The sequence below is a fragment of the Siphateles boraxobius genome, unplaced genomic scaffold, assembly GCF_051911475.1.
Source record: "Siphateles boraxobius isolate OS27281-9 unplaced genomic scaffold, OSU_SipBor_1 13, whole genome shotgun sequence".
Lineage (NCBI taxonomy): Eukaryota > Metazoa > Chordata > Actinopteri > Cypriniformes > Leuciscidae > Siphateles > Siphateles boraxobius.
Window position 1 is genome coordinate 1,417,501 of NW_027508733.1, and position 15,683 is coordinate 1,433,183.

General features: G+C 33.3%; 3 protein-coding genes across 5 annotated transcripts in view; 1 reads left to right on the forward strand and 2 right to left on the reverse strand.

Annotated features, from left to right (window-relative positions):
* pak2b (p21 protein (Cdc42/Rac)-activated kinase 2b) overlaps positions 1–5,979 on the reverse strand; it is a 17,829-nt gene extending 11,850 nt beyond the window's left edge. The window contains exons 1-5 of one of the 2 annotated variants that reach the window (XM_077225848.1): positions 5,706–5,979; positions 3,570–3,732; positions 1,970–2,076; positions 504–651; positions 383–414 (exon numbers count right to left, since the gene is read on the reverse strand). In XM_077225848.1, the coding sequence (XP_077081963.1) occupies positions 383–414; positions 504–651; positions 1,970–2,076; positions 3,570–3,705 (423 nt within the window). In that variant the 5' untranslated portion in view covers positions 3,706–3,732; positions 5,706–5,979. Of the gene's footprint in view, positions 1–382; positions 415–503; positions 652–1,969; positions 2,077–3,569; positions 3,842–5,705 lie in introns of both variants that reach the window. The other variant, XM_077225847.1, reaches the window with a different exon arrangement.
* A 771-nt stretch (positions 5,980–6,750) lies between these two features.
* pigx (phosphatidylinositol glycan anchor biosynthesis, class X) lies at positions 6,751–10,435 on the reverse strand. Of its 2 annotated transcripts, none has more exons than XM_077225857.1 (6): positions 10,304–10,435; positions 10,131–10,203; positions 9,915–10,047; positions 9,133–9,328; positions 8,315–8,403; positions 6,751–7,097 (listed from the first exon to the last, which is right to left on the reverse strand). In XM_077225857.1, exons 1-6 carry the CDS (start codon positions 10,365–10,367, stop codon positions 6,960–6,962), a joined length of 693 nt encoding a protein of 230 aa, XP_077081972.1. In that variant the 5' UTR covers positions 10,368–10,435; the 3' UTR covers positions 6,751–6,959. The 2 variants fall into 2 exon arrangements, with proteins under 2 accessions (XP_077081972.1, XP_077081971.1); XM_077225856.1 differs by having other exon boundaries at positions 10,131–10,206.
* Positions 10,436–10,484: 49 nt separating this feature from the next.
* Positions 10,485–15,493, forward strand: cep19 (centrosomal protein 19). Its single transcript, XM_077225859.1, has 3 exons — positions 10,485–10,548; positions 11,186–11,351; positions 14,508–15,493. Exons 2-3 carry the CDS (start codon positions 11,222–11,224, stop codon positions 14,864–14,866), a joined length of 489 nt encoding a protein of 162 aa, XP_077081974.1. The 5' UTR covers positions 10,485–10,548; positions 11,186–11,221; the 3' UTR covers positions 14,867–15,493.
* Positions 15,494–15,683: the final 190 nt, after the last annotated feature.

Consider the following 15,683-nt stretch of genomic DNA (forward strand, 5'->3'; position numbering starts at 1 on the left):
AATTTTTCTTTTATACCAAAAATAATTAGGATATTAAGTAAAGATCATGTTCCATGAAGATATTTTGAAATTTCCTACCGTAAATATATAAAAAATATATTTTGTGAGTGGATGCAGCAAACATGAATGACAACTTTAAAGGCGATTTTCTCAATGTTTCAATTATTTTACACCCTCAGATTCCAGATTTTCAAATTGTTGCATCTCGGCCAAATATTGTCCTATCCTAACAAACAATACATCAATGGAAAGCGTATTTATGCATCTTTCAGATGATGCATAAATCGCAATTTCAGAAAAATTGACCCTTGTGACTGGTTTTGTGGTCCAGGGTCACAATTGTGAAATGAAGTATAACAGCATAAAGTGTTAAATAACATACCGATTGTTCACCAGAGGGAAATCCATCCTTCTCTACACATAAACAAGAGGAGAAAAGCGGTCAGTACGACATGACGTGACACTGGAGCTTATGTCGGCACAAACACCGGCGCGCCGCAGACCTGAGGAGAAGCTGAGGTACTTCTGCCGGCTGTTGCCCGTGGAGTCGTAGAACTTCAGGACGTCCAGAACGGCTTGCGGGTTCTTCTTCTGCTCGGATTTGGTGATGTTGGAGGTCTGCAGTAATCTGGCCCACTGCTCCGGCATTCCCTGCGGGACACGGAGAAACCACACTTACACCTCACTATCAGACTTCAGTTCTTCAGCCAGTTCAAATGGCGCATCTGGTTTAGGTTATGCATCGTTTTCTACTGTACATTAAAATCTTATTTTTACGATATTTGGCGAAAAAGTTTCAAAATCTACTAACAGCTCTGTCAAGCAATTGTTGTACATTTTTTATGGTGAATGTGAGTAAATGCCGGGCGAAAAAGTCACTTAGATTTGGGTCACGGCCTGTTCGTAAAGTGCGACAAATGGGGGCTCGTCCGGGATGTCTTTGTGAATAAAGAAAAACAAAACTTAAATAAAGAAAAACGAAACTTAAAGAAAAAACGAAATTTAAATAGAGAAAAACGAAACTTAAAGAAAAAACGAAACTTAAAGAAAAATGAAATTTAAAAATAGAAAAACGAAACTTAAAGAAAAAACGAAATTCAAATAAAGAAAAACGAAACTTAAATAAAGAAAAAATTAAATTTAAATAAAGAAAAACAAACTTAAATAAAGAAAAACGAAATTTAAAGAAAAAACGAAATTTAAATAAAGAAAAACGAAACTTAAAGAAAAAACGAAACTTAAAGAAAAAACTAAATTTAAAGAAAAATGAAATTTAAATAAAGAAAAACGAAACTATATTTTCCACAATGTCAAAGCAACGCAGCTTAACCCAAAACAAAAGCTCAGGCATGCACTTCGGTCCATACAAACTCCGCTGTTCTGCGCTCTAGCCAGAGAACACTCCCGTTGCAGTTAGGCGTCGGTTCTATTTCTAGCATGCACGCATTTTCCGCGTGGCTCAAGCCGCGCCTGAGACGCGTGTTTTACACAGGCAGTGTGCAAACTCCAACCTGTTAACATGGGAGCGTAAATAAAAACGTACATGCCACGCAGCTGAGACGCTCACGCCATGCAGCCAGTGTGTCGCCGGCCTTATTCAAGCGCGAGTGAGAACCGTTTCGCGGGGGATCCCAGGTGTGCAAAAAAACAGACAAAAAATGAATATTCGAATGTCAAATTTTCAAATCGAATACCAACCCACCGAACGAATATTCAAAATATTCTGGTCCAGCCCTAAGTCACTTGGACTATTTTAACAAGTTTCAATCCCTTAGAAGCCTATGGAGGAGTGATCCAGCTCTCAGATTTCATCAAAAATATCTTAATTCGTGTTGCGAAGATGAACAAAGGTCTTACGGGGTTGAACAACATGAGGGAGAGTAATTACTGACAGAATTTACATTTTTGGGTGAACTCATTAATTAGGCTATATTTGCTTAATATTTGCTGATATAATACGTATACTAACCGTAAACTCGCCGGTAACCGCGTCGAATCCCACGTGGATGGTGTGCTCGAAATCTGAGGGCGGCGAGATTTCCGGCCGCTCTTTATCTCGGTCTTTCCTTCGGCCACCTGGAAAGCCACACACACACACACACACAACGTCTCATGAGCATCAGAACTCAGAGATTCACTTTGACCCAGAAAACATGACACGTCTCTGAGATGCGACGCTAATGAAAGCGAAGCGTGAATCGAGGTGATGCATCTCCAGAGACCACGATACGAACAGTAAGACACCAAAGCCAAAGTGTGTTTTACTGCTCGGCGTCGGCCTGTGGGTTTGATAAGCCCTGAGATTATGACGACGGGGGTAAAAAGCACTGAGAAATGTCTTAATGCATATGTATAAAATGGTTTATTTAAGAGGAGACACTAAAAAATAATAACACAAACTTATTTTCAACATCCATATTTTAGGTTGTAATTTAGTAGAAATTTAGGTGCATTGTCATGTTTTTCAATCATATTTTTTGTGAAAACTACATTTTTAAAAGTACAAATGAACTAGGTAGCCTCTGAAATTAAAATCAGTTCCTAAAAACTGCATGTATAATATGACAAACAATAATGCTAATTATTATTAAAATGCATCATGTCCTAAAGTGACAGCAGCCTAATAAACCTGCTGCGTATGCCATGAAAGTTAATCAAGGAACAAACAAAAAAACTCTACTAGCTTTTAACCTTTGTAACTTTCATTTTAATTTAATTTATAAATAATGCAGTGAAGACTCTGAAGTGTTTAATAACTTATGGATATTTTCTACCTGTTAGATCAAATATTTAAAATATAATGCTATGTTGTTTCGACATTAATTTGGAGATTAAATGTGAAATTATTGCAATTTAAAAATGTAAGAAAAACTTAACGTTAGATGCGATTAATCGTGATTAATTACAGAAAATGTGTGATTAATTAGTTAGTTTTTTTAATTGATTGACAGCACTTATATATATATATATATATATATAACAAATTCTATATGCATAAAAGTATTCTAATAATGTAAATAAAATAATAATGTAAAATATAATGTTTTGTGTCGATTTATGTAAATCAAGTTCAATTCCTCATATTATTTTAGCACGACAAAGCCTGTTTCTGACATTAAACTGTACTTTAAACATACGGCGTGCATTATATCATATGCGGTATGACCTGGACGTGTTTGTGTTTATGCTTTGATACCATAGATGGTATAAACTATGGATGCAGTGTGCATGACGTCACCCGTAGTGTTTCTAAAGAGCATTTTTGAAGCCTAAAGTGGGCGGAGCCGGCCGTCGCCATCTTGGCAGCGTCACTCCCGGATAAACAAACTTGGGAAAAGAGGCGGATTAGCTGAGGTGACGTGACGCTAACAGACAGCAGACAAACGGCTTAGTAGTGACATTAGCGGCAATCCACCTGTCACTCAAGTAAGTGGCCACGCCCATAATTATGCAGAACTTTACGGCTTAATATAATTTAAATGGATGAGTTTTAAAAAAAAATTCACCCCCTCACAGTCGTCATGAAGGGCATTTTCTCGTTGAGTGTGAAAGTTAATTTCGATACGCACCCTTCTCGGCTCCGGAGAAGATGGAGATGATCTTGTTGCGCTTGCGCTCCTCCGGCACCGAGGGAAGAGGCTTTGAGCTGTGATTGGCTGCGAGCGCGTGATCCTTCCCGCCGCCGCTGAAGATCGTGCTGCTCATCCTCACGGGCGGAGCGGGCGGCTTGTCCTCCAGATCCCCATTATCACACATGGTCCAGGACGAGAGGAAGAGAACAGGAAAGAAAGGAAAAGTGGGAACGTTTGCAGATGGAGATAAAGAAAAGGAGGAGTTAGAGCTGGAAGAGCAGAGGGAAGCACAACGGAGAGATGAGCGACGCACACGCGACACACACTCGACAACACAGCACACAAACACAACGCAAAACACATTCTGCACAGCTGCCGGTTTATACTTGCACGAAAATAATACATAAAGGAATTAGAAATCAAAAATATATATTTTGAATAAATTTTAGGACCATCAGACTCATTTTATGCTTATTTATCATGAAAATAATGTCACAATAAAATAATAATATAATTGTCATAAAATTAACAATATTTAATTACTATTAAATAATAATAACAAATTCATATTAATAGAAAAATGGAAAAGAAATTATATTTTGCATAAAGAATCTTCAGATTATTTTTTAGGACCATCAGATCTATTTTATAATTATTATTTATCATGAAAATAATGTCACAATAAATTAACAATATTCAATTAATATTAAATAATAATAACACATTTATATTAATGGAAAATATCCATTTATATTTTTATATTATTTATACATCATGAAAATAATGTCACAATAAATTAGTAATAGTAAAAATGAACAATAATTATTACTGTTAAAAATTTATAAATTGATATAAATGGAGAAAAATAAAAAATTAATTTATATTTTGCATACAAATATTCAGACTATTTTTAGGACCATAAGAACCATTTTATGCTTGATATTTATAAAAAAGTGAGAAAAAATTAACAATTGTTGTCCATAAAATTAACAATAATTAATTTGTACTTTTTTAGTATTAATAATTAGTACTAATAAATAATAAAAATAAAATGTAAACCATTTAATTTATGCAAAATATAATTTCTTGTTTCTTTAACCAGTTTGGTTAATTATAATAAAAAAGAACAAAAAATATTATTATATATTATTTCATATTAAATATAAGCATTTTATGCTTGATATTTATAAAAAAGTGAGAAAAAATTAACAATTGTTGTCCATAAAATTAACAATAATTAATTTGTACTTTTTTAGTATTAATAATTAGTACTAATAAATAATAATAATAAAATGTAAACCATTTAATTTATGCAAAATATAATTTCTTGTTTCTTTAACCAGTTTGCTTAATTATAATAAAAAAGAACAAAAAATATTATTATATATTATTTCATATTAAATATAAGCATTTTATGCTTGATATTTATAAAAAAGTAAGAACATTTTTTAAATTCTTGCCCTTAAAATTAACAATGAATTAGTACAAATAAATAATAACAATGTAAACCATAAATAAACTTTAAATTTTAATTAATGCTAAATATATATTTTGTTTCCTTTAACCAGTTTGCTTAATTATAATGAAAATAATGTCAGAATAAATTAATTCTTATTCTTAATAAACTGTCTAAAAGTAATAATTATTTTATTAAATAACAATAAAATTAACAATAATTTTCCAAATTAAACTATTTCTTTTCTACATTTTAATCCTCAAGTAAGATCTAATGACTGAAGCCTTCCCAGAACTCATCAAGCCTTATACAACTCAGTCTTCAACTCATTACATGCTTTATTCATTAGCACGGTTTAATTATCATATTTAACTCTATTTATCTATTTTTTGTCTTCATTAATCTTTGCCAAGAAAAGCCAGTATCCTCCCCATAAGCTGAAGCACAACACACAGGCAGAGAGAAACCTGATACAGAAGCAGCAACTGCATATAAACACACAGACATATGCAGAATATAATAACAGTTTTTCTCAATCCCTACTGAGCTTCCTACTTAGACAGCACTGAAGGACATCGCTTACACACTCATATCGAGGCTCAAACAAGCCGTCTAGATAGTCAGCACACTAGGGTTTGAGACGCGGCCAGAGAATCTCGGGTTTTGTCGCGACTCACCTGTGAAACTGAAGTCAAACTTCACTTTAAACCGCTCGAACGGCTTCAACAGGAGCTGATTTGTCCGCGAAGAGGCCCGATGAGACGCAAAAGCCCCGTCCGGTGTTTTCTATGATGTTTTCTGCTGTCCACGGGCTTATTTTCTGTAGTTTTTTTGTGTTGGTTTGGGGAAGGGGAGGCGCCCAGCAGCGTCTCTTTCTGCCCTCGCCTGCAGCAAACAGCCAGAGACCGTTTCCGGTGAGGGTGCATTGTGGGGGACCGACCGACAAAATAAGAGTCTGGAGAATTAAAATCGGTTACTTTTTAATATTACCTAATTAATATATTGCTATTAACCATTATGTGTATTATAATTTTTGATTTATCCGATCAAATACATGAATACGTTAATTTAAAGGTTTATACATTTTTATATTTCAAATAATCAAAGTCCCCCTGTGGTCAATAATGGTAGGCTTTAAAACTAATCTTTGATCACCAAAATTATATATCATCGTTTGTATTCCTTGGAAAAAAACCTTCATGCTTTAAAATAGCTTGAATGTAACAACACCCTTACCTCATTTTAGTGCGGTTTTATGAATTTGGAAATGAGCCCCGCCTCCACTCACTCACAGCACTCAGAGATCCACTCGTTGACGATCACACATTGATCTGATTGGTTTCAAGGTCGTTTGTGACGTCAGAAACACCAGCGATTTCAAAGCGTGTCTTTGAGACTGTCTTTGGTTCACTGCAGTTTTAAGGAGAAAATACTCAGCAATGATGTCGACTTATGAATTTACACATGTTTTGTCTTAAAGCATATTAATAACACCACATAGACGTATAAACAACATTAAAAGCTGGATTTTCAACACAGGGGGACTTAAAAAAATAAAAATAAATAAAATAGATATATATATGTCAGCTAAATGATTAAATGTAAATGTAATACATACATAATACTAATATACCAATACACTAATATATATTATACGTATATATACTAATAATTCTAGATTTATTCCCAAAGTATTTATGTAATAACAGACAACAGACAAAATGTAGTAATAAATAAAGTAATATTCAGATTTATTCACAAATGCAATAACACATTTTGCAGTAACAAAACATTATTAATCCACTATGATGACATGAATATCGGACAGTACATCAACAGGAATCACAGAGCACAGAAAGGCTTTTATCTCAGTATACAGACATCATCAGCGGGTCACATGACGCCGTGAGTCTCTCTGCAGGGGTTAAAGGTTAAAAGGTGCCGTGTCTCCAGATGGAGCGGAGCAGGAACACACAGCAGAGCGACGCGGTCAGGACCGTCCCGACACACACACAGAGGGTCATGGAGGAATCTCCCACTGGGATCTCCAGACTCACCGATCCAGTATCCTGACAACACACACAAATCAGCCTGTTCACCTCAATATAATACATGTGTCAAATATCATTATTTATATATCATTATAAATATTGCATTATATTAAAAATATCATAATATTATAGATATTACATTAAATATAATGTTTTATTTACTATTATTATATGTTTTATAATATAATACATATTACACTATATTCAAATATGAGTTGATATTATTATTTGTACATTATAAATTAAATATTATAAAAATTACTTTTATCAAAATATTACTATTTGCTATTATTATAGTTATACGATGTTATAAATATGACATTGTTAAAATGATTTAATATTATTCTTATATTATATATTGTTATAAATCTCATTATATGTAATATTTACTATTATAATTATATTACAATACATTTAGTATTATATTATACTAAAATGATATTTACTATTATTATAATTATATTATATAATATTATAGAAATTACATTATATTTAATATTGATGATATAATATTAGAATTATTATAATATTACTATTATATATTTACTATTAATATTATAATTACATAATATTATAAACATTATATAATATTATAAATATTACTTACATACTATTATTAGAATAATTACATAACATAATAATTAATTTACTATTGTAATATATATATTATATATATATATATATATATTATATATAATATAAAATTGTTATTATTAAATTAAATATTACTATAAATATTCCGATATTAAAATTTTATTACATTATGAATATAACCTTATAAATATCACATTTAATATTTACTATTATTTTTCTTATAATTATATATTAAAACAATGTTAGCATTTTATTTAGTATTTAATACTTTTATTAAAATTACATTATATATTTTATATTATAAGAATTAAATTATATTAAATATAATTTAATATTATGATTATTATTACTAAATTATATATTAGTATAAATATTACATGATATTAAATTACACACATATATATATATATACTATATATATATACTATATATATACTATTATTGGTATTATTACATTATAATAAAACATTATTATTATTATTATATTTAATGTTTATTTATTATTATTATAATTACAAATGTTGCATGGTATTAAAATACTACAAAATATTATTAGTTAATATTATTTTTTAATTATAGTATTGGAAAATATTATTATGCTATTATACTACATTACATGGCCTGTTATTTGACGGCTGTACCTGCAGACGCAGGATCTCCAGCCAGGAGCAGATGCTGTGGTTTCTGACGGTACAGGGAGCTTCAGTCGCTTCATGATGATGTAAAACACCTGTAATGGAAGATCACATGAGCTCAAGGTCATTATTTCACTTTTATGATGATAGATGCACTTTTATGATGGACAGATGCACTTTTATGATGGACAGATGCACTTTTATGATGGACAGATGCACTTTTATGATGGATAGATGCACTTTTATGATGGACAGATGCACTTTTATGATGGACAGATGCACTTTTATGATGGATAGATGCACTTTTATGATGGATAGATGCACTTTTATGATGGATAGATGCACTTTTATGATGGATAGATGCACTTTTATGATGGACAGATGCACTTTTATGATGGACAGATGCACTTTTATGATGGACAGATGCACTTTTATGATGGATAGATGCACTTTTATGATGGACAGATGCACTTTTATGATGGACAGATGCACTTTTATGATGGATAGATGCACTTTTATGATGGATAGATGCACTTTTATGATGGATAGATGCACTTTTATGATGGACAGATGCACTTTTATGATGGATAGATGCACTTTTATGATGGACAGATGCACTTTTATGATGGATAGATGCACTTTTATGATGGATAGATGCACTTTTATGATGGATAGATGCACTTTTATGATGGATAGATGCACTTTTATGATGGACAGATGCACTTTTATGATGGATAGATGCACTTTTATGATGGATAGATGCACTTTTATGATGGACAGATGCACTTTTATGATGTGTATCTGCATTTCTCCAGCTGACTTACACTGGTCTGATCTGAGGAACAGTCTGGGCGACTCGATTTCTACTTTCACCCATTTCTGGCTGGAGTTTGAGGGTCTGTGATATCGGCCGTGAACCGGAACCGTCGCCTCTTGTTTTCCAGAGAGAAAAACCAGTGCGGTGAAACCAGAAGACAAATATTCAGGAGCTTCCAGATCAACCTTTGAATCCAGAAGAACCTACAAAACATGTTCAAGTTCATCTCAATTAAAGTGTATGGGCGATAACACATTCACATGCAAAATTTCAACACTATTATTTTTTTTTTACTGAGAACATTATATAAACAAAGAAGGAAACAGTCACCATGTAGAACAAATAAACGAGAAAATCAGAAAAGATTACCCGTATCAAAGGAAAAGATTAAAAGACGTACATATTTCAAATAATTTTAAAGCCTTCTGGTTACATGAGTTAGAGATAGTCCCAAAGTAAGGTTGCACTATAGTAAGGAAATTGGCTTCTGACCTGAAAATGTACTTTTATGTATAACTTCAATACTATTATTTATTCTATTTTGTATTGAGAACATTATATAAACAAAGAAGGAAACAGTCACCATGCAAAACAAATAAATGAGTACATAACTAATCATAAAAGATTACATCAAAGGAAAAAATGTAATGACGTGCATATTTCAAATGATTTTAGTTAGAGATAGTCCCAAAGTAATGTTGTATTTCAGCAAGCAAAAACATAAAGAAGTGGCTTCTGACCTGAAAATGTACATTTATGTATAATTTCAACACTATTGATAGCGCTCACCTCCAAACCCGTGTCGTGTTTTAGGGTTTCCAGCTGATATTCGTCCATGTAAACTCCACTTGGCAGCTTCTGGACCAGTAAAGCTTTTACATCATGATCTACTTTGCCCCATTCAACACTGTATACGAGATCCCTAAACACCAAAACACACTGTCAATGACAAAATCACGAACACGAACGAATAAATAAATAAAAATCTAAGAAGTAAGAGGAGACCTGTGAAATCCTGCTTTGGTAATCTTCATAGACATCGACAATGACTCGAGGAATTCAGATGGAAAACAATGATCTGTTGAATGGAAAATGCAGACATTTAGTTTAGGTTTAAAATGTCAGATATTTGGTGTTTTTTTTCCTTATTGACCATTATTAAAATGCATTAAAAATACCTTCTTGCGAGTTTCCATTATGGATAAAATACAACACAGTTGCTAATAAATAAAAACTATGCATGTTCGATCAGCGCTCATGCTTTAACTCCGATTTGTAGCTCCATTTACTTCCGGGTTTAAAAAACATCCGTCCGACAGGTGGCGCTAACGAACATCTCGCGCGAGAAACTCCCTCGTCAGAAGAAAAGGATACACGGGCGACGAGGAAGCATGGAAACCTCAATCAAATAACCACAACAAGAGTATGGGTTTGCCTTATCACTGGTTTATTTACAAGCTCGTGTATTGCGTATTAAATGTGAGCCTGTACCTTTAAGAAACAAACCGTCTCGGTAGATTTAGCGTGAATCAAGCGATATCACGATAGTCTTTGTGCAACACATCTCACTGTTACTATGGTTACTTATACTAATATGTATATAGATAGATAGATAGATAGATAGATAGATAGATAGATAGATAGATAGATAGATAGATAGACAGACAGATAGATAGATAGATAGATAGATAGATAGATAGATAGATAGATAGATAGATGGATGAAGTAACTGTAATCATATTTGTTTTTATAACACACACAGACACTAATATTAATGAGAAAATAAATTATGTATTTAGCACAGCAATAACAATAAATATAGCTGCAACAATTTATTGATTTAACAGTAAATAAAATATTTATAATTTTAAAACATCTTTTAAATAAATATGAACGTATTATCTATCCTACTATCTATACTATAGATTTGTGTGCATATACAGCTTGAAGATTTTCACATATTTTTCAACTACGTGAAGTAATATTTTATTTTATATATTAACTATTTATGGAGAAATATAACAACTGTTGGTCGACTCTTAATGGACAATATTTCTCAGTTGATTCTACAGCTGGACATCCAAGCGTGGGTGAAAATGTCCATAGTAGCAAAGCAATGTGGAGTGAAATTTATTCCACCTTCAATCATCCTCGTATATGAGAACAAGAACACCAGCAAGATGCGAAAAAGAATCATACCTGTGAGGAACTTCTCTCAGTATTCAGGTGAATGAAATATGATTTTTGAAATATGACATGAACTTGTTCTTGACAAGTTTTGAGCGATTCACCCACATATATTTCTCTAAAAACAAGAACAAAAGTGGTCCTCAACTATAACCCTGAGGGACACCCAAAGAAATGAAGTTCAAAATACGACTTAGACATTTTATTGATGGGTTTTGTGAGATTCGCACTCCTACTTTATCTTAAAACAAGATCAAAACATTAACCTTGAGGGAAGCCCCAAAGAAATGAATTTCGAAATATGACCTAGATATTTTATAGAGGGTTTTTGTAAGATTCGCTTTCATACTTTCTCTATTGAAAAGAACAAAAGTGGTCCTCAACTATAACCCTGAGGGATCCCCCAAAGAAATGAAATTTGAAATAAGACCCAGCGATTTTTTTAATTTAAATAATTTCACATATTTTGTGAGATGGATAGATGCACTTTAATGATGGACAGATGCACTTTTATGATGGATAGATGCACTTTTATGACGGATAGATTCACTTTTATGATGGATAGATGCACTTTTATGATGGATAGAAGCACTTTTATGATGGATAGAAGCACTTTTATGATGGATAGATTCACTTTTATGATGGATAGATGCACTTTTATGATGGATAGAAGCACTTTTATGATGGATAGATGCACTTTTATGATGTATAGATTCACTTTTATGATGGATATATGCACTTTTATGATGGATATATGCACTTTTATGATGGATAGAAGCACTTTTATGATGGATAGATTCACTTTTATGATGGATATATGCACTTTTATGATGGATAGATGCACTTTTATGATGGATAGATGCACTTTTATGATGGACAGATGCACTTTTATGACGGACAGATACACTTTTATGATGGACAGATGCACTTTTATGATGGATAGTTGATATTTTATGATGATAGATGCACTTTTATGATGGACAGATGCACTTTTATGATGGATAGATGCACTTTTATGATGATAGATGCACTTTTATGATGGACAGATGCACTTTTATTACGGCTTTTATGATGGACAGATGCACTTTTATGACGGATAGATGCACTTTTATGATGGATAGATGCACTTTTATGATGGACAGATGCACTTTTATGACGGATAGATGCACTTTTATGATGATAGATGCACTTTTATGATGGATAGATGCACTTTTATGACGGACAGATACACTTTTATGATGGATAGAGGCACTTTTATGATGGATAGTTGCTATTTTATGATGATAGATGCACTTTTATGATGATAGATGCACTTTTATGATGGACAGATGCACTTTTATGACGGACAGATACACTTTTATGATGGATAGAGGCACTTTTATGATGGATAGATGCACTTTTATGATGGACAGATGCACTTTTATTACGGCTTTTATGATGGACAGATGCACTTTTATGACGGATAGATGCACTTTTATGATGGATAGATGCACTTTTATGATGGATAGTTGCTATTTTATGATGGACAGATGCACTTTTATGACGGATAGATGCACTTTTATGATGGATAGATGCACTTTTATGATGATAGATGCACTTTTATGATGGATAGATGCACTTTTATGACGGACAGATGCACTTTTATGACGGATAGATGCACTTTTATGACGGATAGATGCACTTTTATGACGGACAGATGCACTTTTATGACGGATAGATGCACTTTTATGATGGATAGATGCACTTTTATGATGATAGATGCACTTTTATGATGGATAGATGCACTTTTATGATGATAGATGCACTTTTATGATGGACAGATGCACTTTTATGATGATAGATGCACTTTTATGATGGACAGATGCACTTTTATGATGAATAGATGCACTTTTATGATGGACAGATGCACTTTTATGATGGATAGATGCACTTTTATGATGGACAGATGCACTTTTATTACGGCTTTTATGATGGACAGATGCACTTTTATGACGGATAGATGCACTTTTATGACGGATAGATGCACTTTTATGATGGATAGATGCACTTTTATGATGATAGATGCACTTTTATGATGGATAGATGCACTTTTATGATGGATAGATGCACTTTTATGATGGATAGATGCACTTTTATGATGGACAGATGCACTTTTATTACGGCTTTTATGATGGACAGATGCACTTTTATGACGGATAGATGCACTTTTATGATGGATAGATGCACTTTTATGATGGATAGATGCACTTTTATGATGGACAGATGCACTTTTATGACGGATAGATGCACTTTTATGATGATAGATGCACTTTTATGATGGATAGATGCACTTTTATGACGGACAGATGCACTTTTATGACGGATAGATGCACTTTTATGATGGACAGATGCACTTTTATGACGGATAGATGCACTTTTATGATGGATAGATGCACTTTTATGATGGACAGATGCACTTTTATGACGGATAGATGCACTTTTATGATGGATAGATGCACTTTTATGATGGATTGATGCACTTTTATGATGATAGATGCACTTTTATGACGGATAGATGCACTTTTATGATGGATAGATGCACTTTTATGATGGATTGATGCACTTTTATGATGATAGATGCACTTTTATGACGGATAGATGCACTTTTATGATGATAGATGCACTTTTATGACGGGCAGATGCACTTTTATGACGGATAGATGCACTTTTATGATGGATAGATGCACTTTTATGATGGATAGATGCACTTTTATGATGAATAGATACACTGTTATGATGGACAGATGCACTTTTATGATGGACAGATGCACTTTTATGATGATAGATGCACTTTTATGATGATAGATGCACTTTTATGATGATAGATGCACTTTTATGATGGACAGATGCACTTTTATGATGGATAGATGCACTTTTATGATGGACAGATGCACTTTTATGATGGATAGATGCACTTTTATGATGGATAGATGCACTTTTATGGACTTAAAAACAGAAACGGCCATTCACTGCCATTTTAAAGCTTGGAAGAGCCAGGACATTTTTTAATATAACTCTCGACTGCATTCGTCTAAAAGGAGAATTTCATTTACACCTAGGATGACTTGAGGTTGAGTAAATCATGGGGTAATCTTAATTTTTGGGTGAACTATCCCTTTAATGTACTGTCATAAAGTGTTGGTTCCTTCTTTCCAGACTGCAGTCGAGCAGCAGAGAGGATGAAGCATCATGTCCGTCATAGCGTCTATCTGGAGTCCGTGTCTTTGGTCCAGCTTGAGAGACTTCACCTCATCCTCAGGGATCATCTGCGGGGCCTCAGCCTGGACCAGAGTCTCGCCGCCCAACGGGGGCCCGACCTCAACGACGAGGACCTGAACAAACTGAGCGATGAAGAGCTCGACCGCAGGAAGGCCCAGATGGACGAGCTGTTCGAGCGCAACCGCAGACGCAAAGAGGATCCAGACTTCGTGTACGATCTGGAAGTGGAGTTTCCAGAGATCAGCGTGCGAGAGACGTGTAGCTGGGACGGGGAGCAGTCCGATGATGAGTTTTAGAAGATCGCGGAAACTTTAGAAGAAGTGATTCAGACATGGTGCATTATGGGGGTTTTATGTTGTTGAAGTCTGGTGATGAACATGCTGTTTGGTCTATGCATTTCCCACAGTGCAAATCGTTTTATGGCCACTGTAATAGTTTTACTCTTTTGGTTCGTTGACATCACAAAATTCTAAATATTTAATTCAATAAACAAAAAATGGAGGACATGAAAAGTAAAAAAAGTTTTTTTAAATATGATCTATTATCAGCCTACAAAAACATGGATTACCTCAACTAAATAAATCCTAAAATAGTATTTTAATGATCAGTGTTGTGTGTAACTCATTACAAGTAACTTGAGTTACGTAATCAGATTACTTTTTCAAGTAACTAGTAAAGTAACGCATTACTTTAAAAAAAAAAATATCTGAGTTACTTTTCTAATAAGTAACGCAAATGACATTGTTTCCCCATGTATTGACTGACAGCTCTCTTGTTCAGAGGTGTGTGTGTAAACATGATTGCTATTGTAGTTCTAGACTAAATGTGAGCATGCATTGCCATTTACTGATCTCACTTGCACACAAAAAAGATTAAATATTGCTCAAAATGAATAAAATCAGTGAAATGCTGAATCAGAATACTATGCAAATATCTCATAACTAAATATGTTAAATGAAACATACATTTTTATCCATTTAATCTCACTTTATTGACCAATATACTTGCTTCTGACCATCGATGATTCGGTTAAACCATTAGCAAAAATGACTATAGATTTCTTTGTTTTTATTGGTAAAGTGTTAAACTTTCTTCTCCTTCATCTGTTCTTGC

Bases quoted from the DNA above. Each gene is read 5' to 3' on its own strand.
- pigx (XM_077225856.1), bottom strand. From the start codon at position 10,367: ATGCATAGTTTTTATTTATTAGCAACTGTGTTGTATTTTATCCATAAT. The intron at 10,048-10,130 runs GTCTCCTCTTAC...TTTGGTGTTTAG, and splicing joins ACCAAAGCAGGATTTCACAG to GGATCTCGTATACAGTGTTG. The intron at 8,404-9,132 runs GTAAGTCAGCTG...CTTCCATTACAG, and splicing joins GTTCCTCAGATCAGACCAGT to GTGTTTTACATCATCATGAA.
- cep19 (XM_077225859.1), top strand. From the start codon at position 11,222: ATGTCCATAGTAGCAAAGCAATGTGGAGTGAAATTTATTCCACCTTCA. The intron at 11,352-14,507 runs GTGAATGAAATA...CCTTCTTTCCAG, and splicing joins GAACTTCTCTCAGTATTCAG to ACTGCAGTCGAGCAGCAGAG.